The sequence below is a fragment of the Diaphorina citri genome, unplaced genomic scaffold (assembly GCF_000475195.1).
Source record: "Diaphorina citri unplaced genomic scaffold, Diaci psyllid genome assembly version 1.1 scaffold577, whole genome shotgun sequence".
NCBI classification, from domain to species: Eukaryota; Metazoa; Arthropoda; class Insecta; order Hemiptera; family Psyllidae; genus Diaphorina; species Diaphorina citri.
The window spans coordinates 72,216-88,368 of NW_007378011.1; the positions used below are offsets into that span (position 1 = coordinate 72,216).

General features: G+C 40.7%; 1 protein-coding gene across 1 annotated transcript; it reads right to left on the reverse strand.

Moving 5' to 3' along the window:
• Window positions 1–13,770: 13,770 nt before the first annotated feature.
• Window positions 13,771–15,148, reverse strand: LOC103510253 (cadherin-related tumor suppressor-like). The gene is made up of 3 exons (XM_017444498.2): window positions 14,842–15,148; window positions 14,258–14,674; window positions 13,771–13,920 (listed from the first exon to the last, which is right to left on the reverse strand). Exons 1-3 carry the CDS (start codon window positions 14,893–14,895, stop codon window positions 13,771–13,773), a joined length of 621 nt encoding a protein of 206 aa, XP_017299987.1. The 5' UTR covers window positions 14,896–15,148.
• Between the last annotated feature and the right edge of the window lie 1,005 nt (window positions 15,149–16,153).

A 16,153-nucleotide genomic window follows, 5' to 3' on the forward strand; every position in this document is an offset into this window, starting at 1 on the left:
TAATAAACGTAAACATTTCCCCAAATGATCCCATGTCACAATCACAATATTCACAACATACGATTACGATGACATAAATAGACACGTGATAGCTTGGTCCTGGGAACCAGATTACCGATTACCACATGAACCAAATCCTTATCAGGCCTAGCATCTCTGGGCTGTGATTGGTCCGCGGCCTACGCCAATGGGCGGAGTCTAACCAGACCGGTTCCGAGAATACCTCATCCAATTCGTGGAATTGAAATGAATCATCTCTGCCCAGAACTCGCAACTCGCGGTATCGCTCGCGCTGCTGGTTTGGTAACAAATTAACATACTGATAGCAGTTCTTAACAAGGCCATGCACCTTTCAGGACACACACACGTATTATTTGACATTGCAATAATAATAGCATGGTTAGCCCCTAACGCGCTTGCTTGTCATGTAGAAGGTCCCGGGTTTGATGCCCACCATCGACAAAAAAAAAATTCGATTTGCAAATATTTGTTCCGTTTCTGGTGTTCTCGTGTTAACTCAGCAGCCCAGGACCGAAGTGGGAAATAGGTATTGTGTTTTTTTTTTTTTTTTTTTTTTTTTTTGGGGGAAACCCCTCAGGATAAAATCCGCCACCGGCGGGAATCGAACCCGCGGCCTAGCGCTTACAGAGCAGAGGCGCTACGGGCGCTACTAACCAATCTAACTAGGCTTGAGATAGTATGTGATTTCGTTCTCGATAGCCAGACCCGTGAGGCGTTCAAGCAATTCCCCTTTGGATGATTTAATTGCCAGAGAAATTTTCTGAACCAAATAATACTGACGCGACCAACTTCCTCTTTGCATAGCAACTTTCACTTTATTGGCCACTAACAATACTTGAGATAGTATGTGATTTCGTTCTCGATAGCCACACTGACGTTAAGTCACGCTTTCACGCGCACGGCGTGAGGCGCTCAAGCAATTCCCCTTTGGATGATTTAATGGCCAGAGAAATTTTCTGAACCAAATAATACTGACGCGACCAACTTCCTCTTTGCATAGCAACTTTCACTTTATTGGCCACTAACAATATTTGTGTCAGAAATAAGAAATAACATCGGGTATCAAAAACACTTGTCATATTTCATTTCTACTTCGCACGGCGTTCAGAGAAATAAGTAGATAGGTGACTCCACTTGTCATTTTTTCAAATCGAATTTGACAAGCTGTGGATTCATATTAGGTACCATTACCTGAAACTCAGAGCTCTTGTCCAATGTCCTCCCAGGCTGTTTGTCGGATATTGCAATCTGGATAGTACTCGTGTTTTACCGTCATACAGAAAGGCATACCCCCTCACTTTTCCCCAGATGTTCAATGTCCCTCGAAGTACCATACATTATGTTCTCAAGAGGTCCATGGATCTTATGTTCAGGATGTTTCTAGATATTGACGGTTACAGAGCAACGTATCTCTAGATTTTGAGATATCTACAATATAATTACCTTAAAATATAAAATACAACATACTAGAGTCAAAATTTGCCTATATGTATAGATATACGAGGTACAAGAGGTTGTAATATGAAGCGTCGATGATGTGTAATTATGTAGAGATAAACTGGAAATTAGATTTCTCAACCAAGATAAGCATCTAGGTTGTATAAATAACCTCAGTCAAATTGTGTTGTTAACCAAGATTTTTGGGCGATTTCATAAATCCATCAAGTTCTGTAAGGCCCCGCCTGGTTCCAAGTTTGGTCCGGCCTTGGCATTTCAAACTTTTTCTCCATAGAGCACCAAGCCTTCTGATTGGTTGGCACTCGTAACCGGACAGCAGGATTTCTGGGAATTGTGAGCTTCCGAGATCAAACTGGTTGTGATGATTCATTCAGTCTGATTCAGTCATCTAGTGAGGTTATGAAGCTTTTCAGCCCAACTTGAAGCGCGCGTAGGATTAAAGTTTTGTTCGCGTCTGAAAATTAATCTCCGAATAAAAGTAAAAGTGCCAAGTGTGTTTTTCCGCTTGTTGTGTTCCTACCCACCCTCTGTAGTCTCTGTAGCAAAGCCATTGCGATTTAAAGGTGCTATATTTTGATCAAGCGTTTTGGGAGTGCTGTATCTATCGTGACCTACTGTCTGCATAGAGAGATATATATTGGTCAACCTCTTTACACAATTTCTCTTCCAATATGCTTTTGTGGTAATCACCTGTTTCCTGCGTCATTTTGAATTTCAGGGGAGAGACATAATAACACAAAGAAACTGCATTTACATTTACAAAAGATCGAAATCCCCAATGGGAAGGAGAAAAGGCAACTTACCGCTATCCAGATCGACGGCATGTACTGAGGCCAGGCCTGTGCCTAGGGTGACATTCTCGTACACGGGGATGTTGGGCGGCATGGGGTCAAACAGGGGCGGATTATCATTCAGGTCGACCACGTTGAAATAGACGGTGACAGTGGAGGACATCATTGGCTTGCCCGTGTCCTGGGCCTGCACAACGAAGATGTAGTGATGTACCTGTGGACAGAAGAAGAGGGTATGGAAGTTAGAGGATGGGGAAGAAATGTTAAAGTATGGTGATTCATAGAATATTAATAACAGGAGGAGGAGGAGAAAGATAAAGAGCAGAAAACTCGGCCTCAGTACCTGGAGCCTTCTAACAAGGGACAGAACAATTTGGAGAAAAAAAAGATAAAGAGCAGAAAACTCGGCCTCAGTACCTGGAGCCTTCTAACAAGGGACAGAACAATTTGGAGAAAAAAGATTAATGAGGTTTTGGCAAGTGGCATTAAACTGTACAAAAATAGCAAGCAACAGCGCCACACATAGTCGACGCCGTCGATCGAAAAAATGAATCTGTGTTGTCGAGGCAGTGTACGGTTTCAGTCGACATCGATCGAGTCGATCGACGGCGGCGACTATGTTTGGACACAGCATTAAGAAAAGTTCTCCTGCAATACACAGGAGACCCTTGTCTTCAGAGATAGTCACGTCATGGTTGGACTTCTAACGAGATTATGAGAACATTATTATAACACTTTGTCTGTAAAATGAGAGGAAAGGACGTTCTACATTAAATTATTAAAAAGCAATAAAATAGCCAAACAAGAAGTGTTGTGACTTACCAGAATCCATGGCTTGCAGAGTAAGCAGATATTCCGCCTGCTTCTCCCGGTCCAAACTCTCGGCGGCGACTATGTTTGGACACAGCTTAACACCACCACTAAGTAGGTTAAGTCCTTGGTTAGACTGCGGTAAGTGAACTTTTCAGTCGTTTCCAGGAGGATAAATTTCTTCTTCTTCCTCGCCTTTTCCCGTATTCAGATGGGGTCGACTTTTTCATATATTTTGATCAAGCGTTTTGGGAGTGCTATATCTATCGTGACCTACTGTCTGTATAGAGAGATATTTATTGGTCAACCTCTTTACACAATTTCTCTTCCAATATGCTTTTGTGGTAATCACCTGTTTCCTGCGTCATTTTGAATTTCAGGGGAGGAGAAAGATAAAGAGCAGAAAAATCGGCCTCAGTACCTGGAGCCTTCTAACAAGGGACAGAACAATTTGGAGAAAAAAGATTAATGAGGTTTTGGCAAGTGGCATGAAACTGTACAAAAATAGCAAGCAACAGCGCCACACATAGTCGACGCCGTCGATCGACAAAATGAATCTGTGTTGTCGAGGCAGTGTACGGTTTCAGTCGACATCGATCGAGTCGATCGACTTCAGGGGAGATTTCTCCAATATTTTCTTTACGCATTGGATTAATGAAACATTTTTTACATCAATTCCTGAAAACCTTAAATATTACTTCAATTTATTTTATTTATTTTTTTCTCAATTGAACTTTCTCTTTGATTTTAACGGAACACTATTAAAGAGAGACATTTTTTTAAGGCAGTGTAACTGTAAGCAGGTCAAATGAATTGTTACGTAGACCATTAGGTACGTAGGTAAATTAGTCCATATTTTAGTGGAGACGCCACAGCACTATCTACATAAAGACTTGAAGACATTTCCTTCAATGTGTACCTGTACAATCACCTTGGGGAAATCAATGAAAACAATATGTTACGGAGACTTTTACCGTCGCTTTAGTAGGAACCTTTCACTTAGAGGAGACGTCACTGCATTATTGCACAACTCTATATGAATAGTTCTTCCTCAAAGTGTGCTGTCTATACAGTCGTCTGAAAGGAATCATGGATCCGACCTGTGATAAATTGCTTTCATTCGGTGAAATCGTCCGATATAAGAATAGAAAACCCTTGGTCCGTGCCCTATCTGAAGAGAGTGGTTACATATCCACATCCCCAGGTGAGGTGGATAGAGAGGAACCCGATAGTCAGAGATGTATGGAGTCTCTATACTGTACTGAACGGACTAGTCTCTGTACTCAACCCAACTGGGGTGAGAAAGCCACTAATAAAGAAACTGAAAGTGATTGGAATATAAGTGGTGAAAATGTTGAAGAAGAATTTCCTTACCAGTACCTGTTGAACTTCAACTTCCGAGACATCAAGAACTGTGATGAGCTGGATTATGAACTCTTCCAGGCCGAAACCTGTGACACCAATCTTCATGTGATAGTAGACGAAGCCAGTCAGAATCATTCCCATGTGATAGAAGATAATAAAGCCAATCCAAATGACTCTAGTCAGAGTTCTAGTCCTATATATGATGAACACCGGATAGATGATAGCACCGATGTCTATCTGGATCTTATCAATGAGAATTTGCTCAGCTTGGTGTATAATCCTGCACTCAAACTGAAAGTGATTGGAATATACGTGGTGAAAATGTTGAAGAAGAATTTCCTTACCAGTACCTGTTGAATTTCAACTTCCGAGACATCAAGAACTGTGATGAGCTGGATTATGAACTCTTCCAGGCCGAAACCTGTGACACCAATCTCCATGTGATAGTAGACAAAGCCAGTCAGAATCATTCCAATGTGATAGAAGATAATAAAGCCAATCCAAATGACTCTAGTCAGAGTTCTAGTCCTATACATGATGAACACCGGATAGATGATAGCACCGATGTCTATCTGGATCTTATCAATGAGAATTTGCTCAGCTTGGTGTATAATCCTGCACTTGAAAGTTACAATAATGAACACCGCGCGGGTAGGTACAACAGGTACATACATTGTATGACAATATGACATTGAAAGCACTACTAACATGTTGAAACATTCTGTGAGAATTCGAATGATATAGTACTCGACTAATAAAATAAAATACTCGTAATACAATGTATGTACCTATACTGAACTAGCTGAATTCCGTCGCTTCGCTCCGGAATCCCGCTAGTTCATCCCGAGGCATGGCCAAACTTGTGGAAAAGGCATGGCCGAACTTGTAGTTATCAAACTAAAAACATAAACGAAACTCAAATATTAGGCGAGCGAGGAAAAGTTTTCTATCCCGCAGTCTCTGCACTCTGTGTATTTCTTATGGAGATTTCAGCGATCAAAAATTGATCATATCTCAGGATCGGTGTAGATTTTCGCAAAATCCTTTCTTATTGCACACCTAGACCATAAAAAGAATATTCCTACCAAATTTCAGCTTTCTAGGTGGTGTGGTTCTCGAGATAGAGCGATCAGTGTGTGAAATGTGAAATGTGAACTGTGAATGAGTGAATGGATCTTGTTCGAAACAAATCTCTCAATATAACAAATCATCCGTAAAAGCCGGAGCTTGTGCCACGGATGGAGAAAGGTAAAACATGGGATTCGAAACAAATCTCTCAATATAACAAATCATCCGTAAAAGCCGGAGCTTGTGCCACGGATGGAGAAAGGTAAAACATGGGACACTTACATCTTCATAGTCCAGCTTCGCGGTGAGGGTAAAGATGCCGGATTGTGGATTGATAGAGAACACATCGTTGGCCCAGTCAGATACAACACTATAGGTGACCACACCATTAACGCCTTCATCAGCATCTGTGGTGAACACTTGACCAACTCTGGAACCGCGGGGGAGATCTTCTAGGACATCGAAAGCGTAAACTGGCTCGGAGAATACGGGGGAGTTGTCGTTGGTATCGGACACCTGAAACAAGAAGAGGGAGGATATAGGTAATTAGAATTGGAACACATCACATGCTCTCAGGCACACTCTATTTGTCAAGGGTCTAGACTCTAGGTTTACCTTGCCCTTGGAATCAATTTGATTAACACAAACAAATAAGAATAACACAAACAAATAAGAACATAGGCAAAATAACACTGAAAACTAAACGAGCCCAAAAGATTCTAAAGCCCCGGTACAAACGCTCAGACATATGTCTCCCAAAATAGTCTTTAGAGTGGAAAGTTCCGACAGATGTGTATGCCACTTTACGCAAAATTTCACAAGTCTAAATGAGTGAGCATCAGAGATCCCCAACCCTTCGGAAACCCAATTTGACATTACTTCGGTCCGACGATGGACGCAGTATCTCTGTTCAAATCTTCTTTGAGCTCTCAACAAAGTGACTGTTAGATTTGACTAGTAAGTTAACCATGTAAACTTTCAACAATAACATTCCGGTGCGAACGACATGCATAAATCATTGATAATAATGGCGAAAAAAAAAAAAACAATAATCTGATTTGGCCAAGGATTAATTTGGCATTTCATGTTGAGTTCAATCAAATTTCGGGTTTTGTTCTCGTAAGCTTGTGACACAGTGACTTATCGCAACCTCACAAAAAAGTCACATGTGACGCCATGTGACAGTCACATGCCGTCATGACAAATCATCGAGGTGTTCCTTAATGATTTCACTCTCCCCCACTGCAGATCTAGAGCGCTGGTGTTCCTCTGATATCCGACACTGGTTGACATGGTGTACACGTGAATTCAAGTTCCCCAAGACACCGGACGCGGCTAAGTTTCCAGACTCCGGGTCTGGTTTGTGTTGTCTCAGCAAGTACGATATGATAGAGCGCTGTACAGACTACCACACCGGGAAGACACTGTTCTCACATCTGACCTACCTGAAGACTAGTGGACGGGGACTAGACTGTACAGTCCCGCCTGTAGATACCACTGAGGATGAGGGTAAGTGAAATAACTTGATGTTTTTCATGTAAACACACTATCATCACGTCACGTGAAGTCAGAAAAATGTAGTTCAAATTCAAAGTTTTCCCATAAGATAGTTAAAAAAAGAGGTTTGACAGAGGGAACTGTAACTGCTAAGGTCTTGTTGTCCCGAAATCGAAGAGAGAAGGAAGACAGGATAGGAGAAAGCCAGCCGTTCCGAGAACGAACATTATCCCATCAGGACCCGCCCCGGGCGGGAATCGAACCCGCGGCCTAGCGCTTACAAGGCAGACGCACTACCAACTAAGCTAACTAGGCTGGTCCCGGGCGGGAATCGAACCCGCGGCCTAGCGCTTACAAGGCCGACGCACTACCAACCAAGCTAACTAGGCTGGCTGGTGTGAGTTTGTAAATGATATTACATAACTAATTTTAATCCAAATCAGTGAATTGGAATTATTATTCAGACGACATGGAGCTAAGGCCATACCTATGTAAGTAAAGTACCAATGTGTTTTGATTTGAACTTTATTAATTTTTAATTTGTCTTATTATAATAACTTCTTTTTTGCCTTTTTCCGTACCAAAGATGCCGTTCTTACCTCATGAGGGTCGAGTTAATGTACTCTTTAGGAACACTTTGAAGAATATGTTTGAATAAATTAATCATCCTTTTCACCTTACCATTTTCCGAGACGTCAATAAACTCTTGACGTTCACGCTCCCCCCCCGGCACGCTTGATATTCGAATTTTTAATTAGCTAATTGCCTCCTTATAAATTGACAGATACCATCTGGTGTTTTAGCATGAGTGTGGTAATGGCTGAACAGGCCTGTCCAGTCCAAACGAAGAATTCTACCACCTACAAGCTTCACGCGTGTCTCTTGCAAGGCTACGATGCTACGGTTAGACCTCAGAACAAAACCATCTCCCTGTGGTAGTATGTATGCAATATGCAAAACTTTGTAAAATTAGTGGAGATGTCTTGAACACTTACATGTATTATGGAAAATATTAGGGTTTGGATTTATTTTGTAGAAAGTGCCCAAAAGTTTTCTTCTATTTCTCAGATAAAAGTACAGCAGTTTGAGTCGAAACCTTCTTCATCGGGTATCAAAAAGAGTTGTCATATTTCACTTCTACTTCGCACCGCGTTCAGAGAAATAAGTAGATAGGTGACTCCATTTGTCATTTTTTCAAATCGAATTTGACAAGCTGTGGATTCATATTACCATTACCTGAAACTCAGAGCTCTTGTCCACAATGTCCTCCCAGGCTGTTTGTCGGATATTGCAATCTGGATAGTACTCGTGTTTTACCGTCATACAGAAAGGCATACCCCCTCACTTTTTCAATGAGAAATTATTGAGGTTTCGTAATAGATGGAGCTATATTGGGGCACTTATTGAATTACCCGAAAATAGATATACATAAAAAAAGTTCAGTGCTAAATAGCTTTTCCGAAGAAAAAAAAAAACAGCGTCAAGATTAAAGATAAAGGGTAAAACGAGCGTTAACCCCTTTTTGTCTCGTTTTAAGTAAATAATTTAAATAAACAACCTCCGTGGTCAAGCAGAATAAAATTTGCCTTTCGGGGATTTCAGGAGGTGGTGGAAAATCGTACAGTGCCAGGCAATGTTCCATTATTTCTTACAACTACCAACACATAAATTGCGAAAAGAAAATACGTGTATAGTCTGATGAAACCGTACTACAACTTATTTATAACTGTTTTATTTTAAATATATGTCGGCGTTCCGAGATAAATATTCAGCGAATGTTGTTGTGAATACGCCGCAGTCACTGGAGTTCTGTTCTTTCTGTTTTATTTTAAATATGTCGGCGTTCCGAGATAAATATTCAGCGAATGTTGTTGTGAATACGCCGCAGTCACTGGAGTTCTGTTCTTTCTGTTTTATTTTAAATATGTCGGCGTTCCGAGATAAATATTCAGCGAATGTTGATGTGAATACGCCGCAGTCACTGGAGTTCTGTTCTTTCTGTTTTATTTTAAATATGTCGGCGTTCCGAGATAAATATTCAGCGAATGTTGTTGTGAATACGCCGCAGTCACTGGAGTTCTGTTCTTTCTATTTTATTTTAAATACGAGTATGTCGGCGTTTCGAGATAAATATTCAGCGAATGTTGTTGTGAATACGCCGCAGTCACTGGAGTTCTGTTCTTTCTGTTTTATTTTAAATATGTCGGCGTTTCGAGATAAATATTCAGCGAATGTTGATGTGAATACGCCGCAGTCACTGGAGTTCTGTATACGGAATCTGGAGAGACTTGTAGCTCCAACCGTCTCAAAATGTACCCTGATCTCCTTGACGGGTTGTGTCGTTGTGTGATAGGTAAAACCCAAAATAATGACGTCATTTTTCAAACACTCGAAAAGAAAACGAGAAATACTTTTCTGGCCCGGTCTGTGTTTTAAATTCAATTTTCACCGCTCTAAATGAGATACGTTTACTCTCAACCCTTAGCATAAATATCTCGTAATGTAGTATACTAATACCTATACTAAAATATTTCTGTCATTTTACAACAAATAAATGCACGATTTGATTGAATGATTTTTTTTTAATCCCAAAACAGAAATGAAGAGTGAAATAAAGAAAGAGTGGAAAGACCTGGTGTTGGCCGACACTAGTCATCGGTATTAACTCTGCATTTACCGTCACATGAACCATCCGGAATAATCCAGATTTACATGCGTTTATACGAGACCTGGTGTTGGCCGACACTCGTCATCGGTATTAAATCTGCATTTACCGTCACATGAACCATCCGGAATAACCCAGATTTACATGCGTTTATACCACGAGAAATCTCTTGGTTAAATAAAACAATTAAATGTAAATATCCTGATATAATGTTTTTATTAAAACACGATAAATCAAGAAGGATCAAGTGTGGAAGGAAACTGTGATATATCCTCCTCAAGCCTCGGTGTATACTCTTCAGTCACCCTCACTTGTATGAACATCATTTCAAGTTGTGTTTGCCAGCTTGGTTAGCTTAGTTGGTAGTGCGTCTGCCTTGTAAGCGCTAGGCCGCGGGTTCGATTCCCGCCCGGGGCGGATTTTATCCTGATGGGAATGTGAATACGCCGCAGTCACTGGAGTTCTGTATACGGAATCTGGAGAGACTTGTAGCTCCAACCGTCTCAAAATGTACCCTAATCTCCTTGACGGGTTGTGTGATAGGTAAAACCCAAAATAATGACGTCATTTTTCAAACACTCGAAAAGAAAACGAGAAATACTTTCCTGGCCCGGTCTGTGTTTTAAATTCAATTTTCACCGCTCTAAATGAGATACGTTTACTCTCAACCCTTAGCATAAATATCTCGTAATGGACCTCGCTTATCTTGATCATTCCCGGACTTCTCCTAGTATAATATTCTCATTACTTCAAATAATGGCTTTAACCTTACACTTTTCTATTGTTAAATCCGTCTCTCCCCCCATTGACCTCTGATGTATGGCAGTGGTAGTGTTGAGATGGCTAGCTATACCCTGACAGCATGCTTAATGCTTAGTTGATAAGTGTGCAAGGTGATTAAGTTACCAAAAGAAGAAAAAAAAAAAAAAAAAATACCTATTGTCTTTTCCATTTTTCTCAATTGTTGTGTTTGCCAGCCTAGTTAGCTTGGAGGGTAGCGCGTCTGCCTTGTATAACCTGTAGGTCGCGGGTTTGATTCTCACCCTGGGCGCCCAGTTTGGATTTCATCCTGAGCAGATAAGGTTCGTCCTCGGAACGGCTGGCTTTCTCCTGTCCTGTCTTTTCTTATCTCTTCGATTTCGATTTTTTTTTTTAAGAGGTTTGACAGAGGGAACTGTAACTGCTATGATCTTATCGTCCCGAAATCGAAGAGAGAAGGAAGACAGGATAAAGCCGCGCTCTCAGGTAAGTTCAACATGAACTATGACAAGCTGAGCCACGCTCTCAGGTAAGTCCAACATGAACTATGACAAGCTGAGCCGCGCTCTCAGGTAAGTCCAACATGAACTATGACAAGTTGAGCCGCGCTCTCAGGTAAGTTCAACATGAACTATGACAAGCTGAGCCGCGCTCTCAGGTAAGTCCAACATGAACTATGACAAGCTGAGCCACGCTCTCAGGTAAGTCCAACATGAACTATGACAAGCTGAGCCGCGCTCTCAGGTAAGTCCAACATGAACTATGACAAGCTGAGCCGCGCTCTCAGGTAAGTCCAACATGAACTATGACAAGCTGAGCCGCGCTCTCAGGTAAGTCCAACATGAACTATGACAAGCTGAGCCACGCTCTCAGGTAAGTCCGACATGAACTATGACAAGCTGAGCCGCGCTCTCAGGTAAGTTCAACATGAACTATGACAAGCTGAGCCGCGCTCTCAGGTAAGTCCAACCTATTTATAACATGGAGAGAGAAGAGAGAGAGAGAGAGAGAACTGGAAAATAACCTTGGTCAAAGGAAAAAACTCGTGTTGTAGGTATTCTATTTTCATTTGATGCTCGTTTCGAACAGTGTTGAGGGGGGAATTTTCAGGGATGGTGGTTTCATTGGCGGTGATGAATTCGGGAGCATTATCATTTACATCTCGAATAACGAATCAGCTAAAAAATCGCATCTTGTTGCTTTGCAAAATTCAGTGGAAGTTTTGTCTGAAATTTCATCAATTTTCTCCTCGCGCGCAATCATCAATTTCATTCAGAAATGATAGGAGGAGATCTTCGTCAGATGAATTTGTACTCGATAAGCTTGAATTCAGTGGAGATGGTCTTACTACACTTCTGTTGCTCACACACATCCCTTGATTCTCTTGTGTCAGGATTGAAATTAAAATGAATATTAGTATACTAATACCTATACTCTATACCAGCCATTCTTAACCTATGGTCCGTGGACCACTAGTGGTCCGCGAGAAGGTTTCAGGTGGTCCGCGAGAGGTAGATATAGGATGAAGAAGACAAGGGGGTTGAGTGGAAATGTTGAGATAAGACCAAGGTTGATTCTATTTCCTTAGTTTAGGTAATCCTTATACGTATACATGGATCACGGAGGTCAAGGATCATGGTATCTAAAGGAGTGTTATGGAGGCCCAACCCAAGCTGTAGCTTCTATTGGCAAGTAAGTAAGGTAATCTATGTAAGCAAGTGGACACTGATTTTAATATCCTCATATGTATCTGTTAGAAGTTATAAGGGTGTCGGGGAGGGTTTGAAGTCGATTTTACTGGAAAAAAGAGGGTCAAAGGATCCAAGACTCTCAAGAGGTTTGCATTGGACGCAATTCAGATAATCATACACAAGTTGTAAGGTTTGTTGTACGGGATTATGTAAGAAGAACCCAGTGTACCCGGCACTTTTTGATTAGCAGTCAACTCTGTTCACCTCATAGCGCATACCCTTGGGTTGGAATCACGTAGGAGATAGAGAAAGATGAGAGGGGAGAAACTACTATGAACTCTGGAGGTTAACATTATTACAATTTGTTTAGTCGGGCTGCCAGAGAAAGAAAAACAAGTTCTCTCAGTCTGTCAGAAATCTGTCACATTATTAATACATGCAAATATTAAAATGAAGAACTTTAATAAAACATCACAATGTCGGCTCATGAAGAAACAAACTCTAAAGCAGCGTTTACACTATTGGTCAAGCGATGTCGATCGACATGGTTAAGCTTGGTTGCTCCATATCGTCCGAAAAACGTCCACGCTATAAACTGTTCTAATGCAAATATTAAAATGAAGAACTTTAATAAAACATCACAATGTCGGCTCATGAAGAAACAAACTCTAAAGCAGCTTAACCATGTCGATCGACATGGTTAAGCTTGGTTGGTCCATATCGTCCGAAAAACGTCCACGCTATAAATTGTTCTTTTCACCGAAATCCTTTGATTTTACTTATGTACAATTGTAAATATTGAGTCTACACTATTGGTCAAGCGATGTCGATCGACATGGTTAAGCTTGGTTGCTCCATATCGTCCGAAAAACGTCCACGCTATAAATTGTTCTTTTCACCGAAATCCTTTGATTTTACTTATGTACAATTGTAAATATTGATTCCAGTCGATTTCGAAAAGTCCATCGACTGTATTGTAGACCTTAACTATCGCATCACCCTGTGTAAAGCTAAATTCCGCGTATGGACAGGTATTTTGAAAGGTAGAAGAATTCTGTTATGGAATCCACCACAACCAAGAAGAGTACGATCTACATTGAATTACTCAAGGGTAGGAATTAATTACGCGACTTTGCGAACTTTGCTGTTAAGACCCAGGCCTTGGAGTATGTACTAATAGGACAAGTTATATCTACCTACAAATACTGTAACTAGTTCTTACAAAAAAATCTAATTGATTGCAAAACGGTTTTAGACGCACGAGCCGTGTCTATCAAATGGTAAATACCTACATGCATATTAGAGATTTTCACTAATAGGACAAGTTATATCTACCTACAAATACTGTAACTAGTTCTTACAAAAAATCTAATTGATTGCAAAACGGTTTTAGACGCACGAGCCGTGTCTATCAAATGGTAAATACCTACATGCATATTAGAGATTTTCATTTTAATTCTTGCTTCACTTTTGACAGAAATGAAATTAAGTTCGGCATAATCAGACAACATATTGAATATAAAATAGAAGAAAACAATCCGGGACTAAGCTTTAAAGTAACACATGTGGTTAGTCCTCAATATCAATGCCAAGTTTAATTTTAGGCACCCATAATAGCCATTAGTTCAAAATACCAATGCTCGTGTTAGCATGTTAGACATGCTGCGATGGAAGTTGAAATGACCTGAGTAAAATCTGTCGCTCCAAAGAGCTCCCTCAGGCTTGTAGCTTCTATCTTAATCTTTTCCACTAAAAGAAAGGACACATTGGCAATAAACTTGGCTGCTAAAATTTTCTTCAAAGAAAAAGGGAAAGCAAGATTGGCAAAAGATAAAAAAGTCGCCCTAAAACTATGTTAGACATGCTGCGATGGAAGTTGAAATGACCTGAGTAAAATCTGTCGCTCCAAAGAGCTCCCTCAGGATTGTAGCTTAATCTATCTTAATCTTTTCCACTAAAAGAAAGGATACATTGGCAATAAACTTGGCTGCTAAAATTTTCTTCAAAGAAAAAGGGAAAGCAAGATTGGCAAAAGATAAAAAAGTCGCCCTAAAACAGTTGTTTTCTGTTACAAAAGAATTGCTCATATTATCATTTCCTCAAGACAATTGAAAAGTATGAAAAGTTCTTACCTGTAAAACGGTGGCTCCCACACTTATATTTTCAGGTACGGAAGCTGAGTAAGATTTCGAGTCGAAAATCGGATTGTTGTCATTCTCATCCAAGAGACGAATGAAGAATTTAGTCCGGGATGATTTCGACGGTTCTCCACGGTCTTTGGCCTTGATTTCCAGCGTGTAGTTGGATTTGATTTCACGATCCAGTTTCTGTGCGACCCGGAGTAATCCATCCACAGGGCCAAGAGAGAAAGGTGTTGCCTCGGAGTTGATAATGGAATATTCAACGTAGGAGTTTTGGCCTTCATCCCTGTCGATAGCTTTGAGGGCAGCTACGACAGTGTTGAGGGGGGAATTTTCAGGGATGGTGGTTTCATTGGCGGTGATAAATTCGGGAGCATTATCATTTACATCTCGAATAACGATGGATACCTGTAAAATAGAAGTAATCCATCTATGTATAAATAAAATTTCACTTTTGTCGGTACATTACTTTAGAATCGTGAAAATTTTACCCTCACTCGGAAAAGAAGTAAGGGTAACATCTCCCTTACTCGTTTTCGGTCAGGAACCAAAAATATGTCGGAAAATTTCCTTACCTGCGTGGTAGATGACAGACGCTTCTGGGGAGGTTTGGCCATATCGGTTGCCATGACAACCAAGTTGTAAGAAGACTTGGTCTCCCGGTCCAAGTGCTTGAGGTTACTCAGAGTGCCATTGCTGGGGTTGATGGTGAAAATCTCCTCGTCATCCCCAGACACGATTGAGTATTCCAGACGACCATTGTCACCTGCAACAGAAAGGGAAGAGAAGGGGAATACAACTCAGTGAACTCAGTATGTATAAAAGAAATACGAACAAGGTATAAGAGATACACTCACAGAGCTAGAAGGATTTCAAAACTGTTTTTTTTTTTTCGGGGAAGTTCCACAGATAAATAACCCTTGACTTTTCTTTCATTTACGTATGGGGCATTGGGCCTACTTGTCATGTAAAAGAAAATTGAGGAGCAATATTCTGTTGGCGTAATAGTACTTTCAAGTCTTAAGCTGACGGTCTACGGGGAAGTTCCACAGATAAATAACCCTTGACTTTTCTTTCATTTACGTATGGGCCATTGGGCCTACTTGTCATGTAAAAGAAAATTGAGGAGCAATATTCTGTTGGCGTAATAGTACTTTCAAGTCTTAAGCTGACGGTCTAAACTAGTCTAAACAAATAGAAGTACGTTGAAAACTATGAAATGAGGTAAACAAGCAAAATATACAAGCTGTCCTCAAATGGAGGGTAAAACCCCCGCACTTTACCTTAACAGTTATGCATACAGTGACTTTAAGTCTCTATCAGTCAGCTTCCATGGCGTAGTGGTCACTGCGCTCGCCTTGCACGCGGGAGACCCGGGTTCGATTCCCGGCGGGGTCAAGAAATTTGTATCATGCAAATGATTGATTCCGTGACTGGCTGTTGCGGGGCCCACTCAGCCTCGTGAGGAAAATGAGTAGCTATGACATATAAATGCGCATAGCGACCGGTGCCAGCATGGTAGGTAAACATCGGATTTTAGGATTATTGAGATATTGGGAAAATCCTACAAATGCTGCAGTGAGCACCAAAGTTGTGACATAATAACACAAAAAAACTGCATTTACATTTTTTTTTTACATTTACATTATTATTATTAATATTATTTTGAACAAACGAAGAAACTGCTGGGAAAAAGGGACTCTAATCCTATGTCAATGAAGTATTCTGAAAAAATCTCCATAAAGTGTTCGAATTCGAATTGTCACTGCTACAACAACAACATCTGGACAATCGCGAGCTGCTAGCTTTTCCAAAAGTTTACTAATTAGCGTCACTTACCCCAAGTACTCAGAACATTCAGGAGCAAAACGACCCACAGGGAATAGG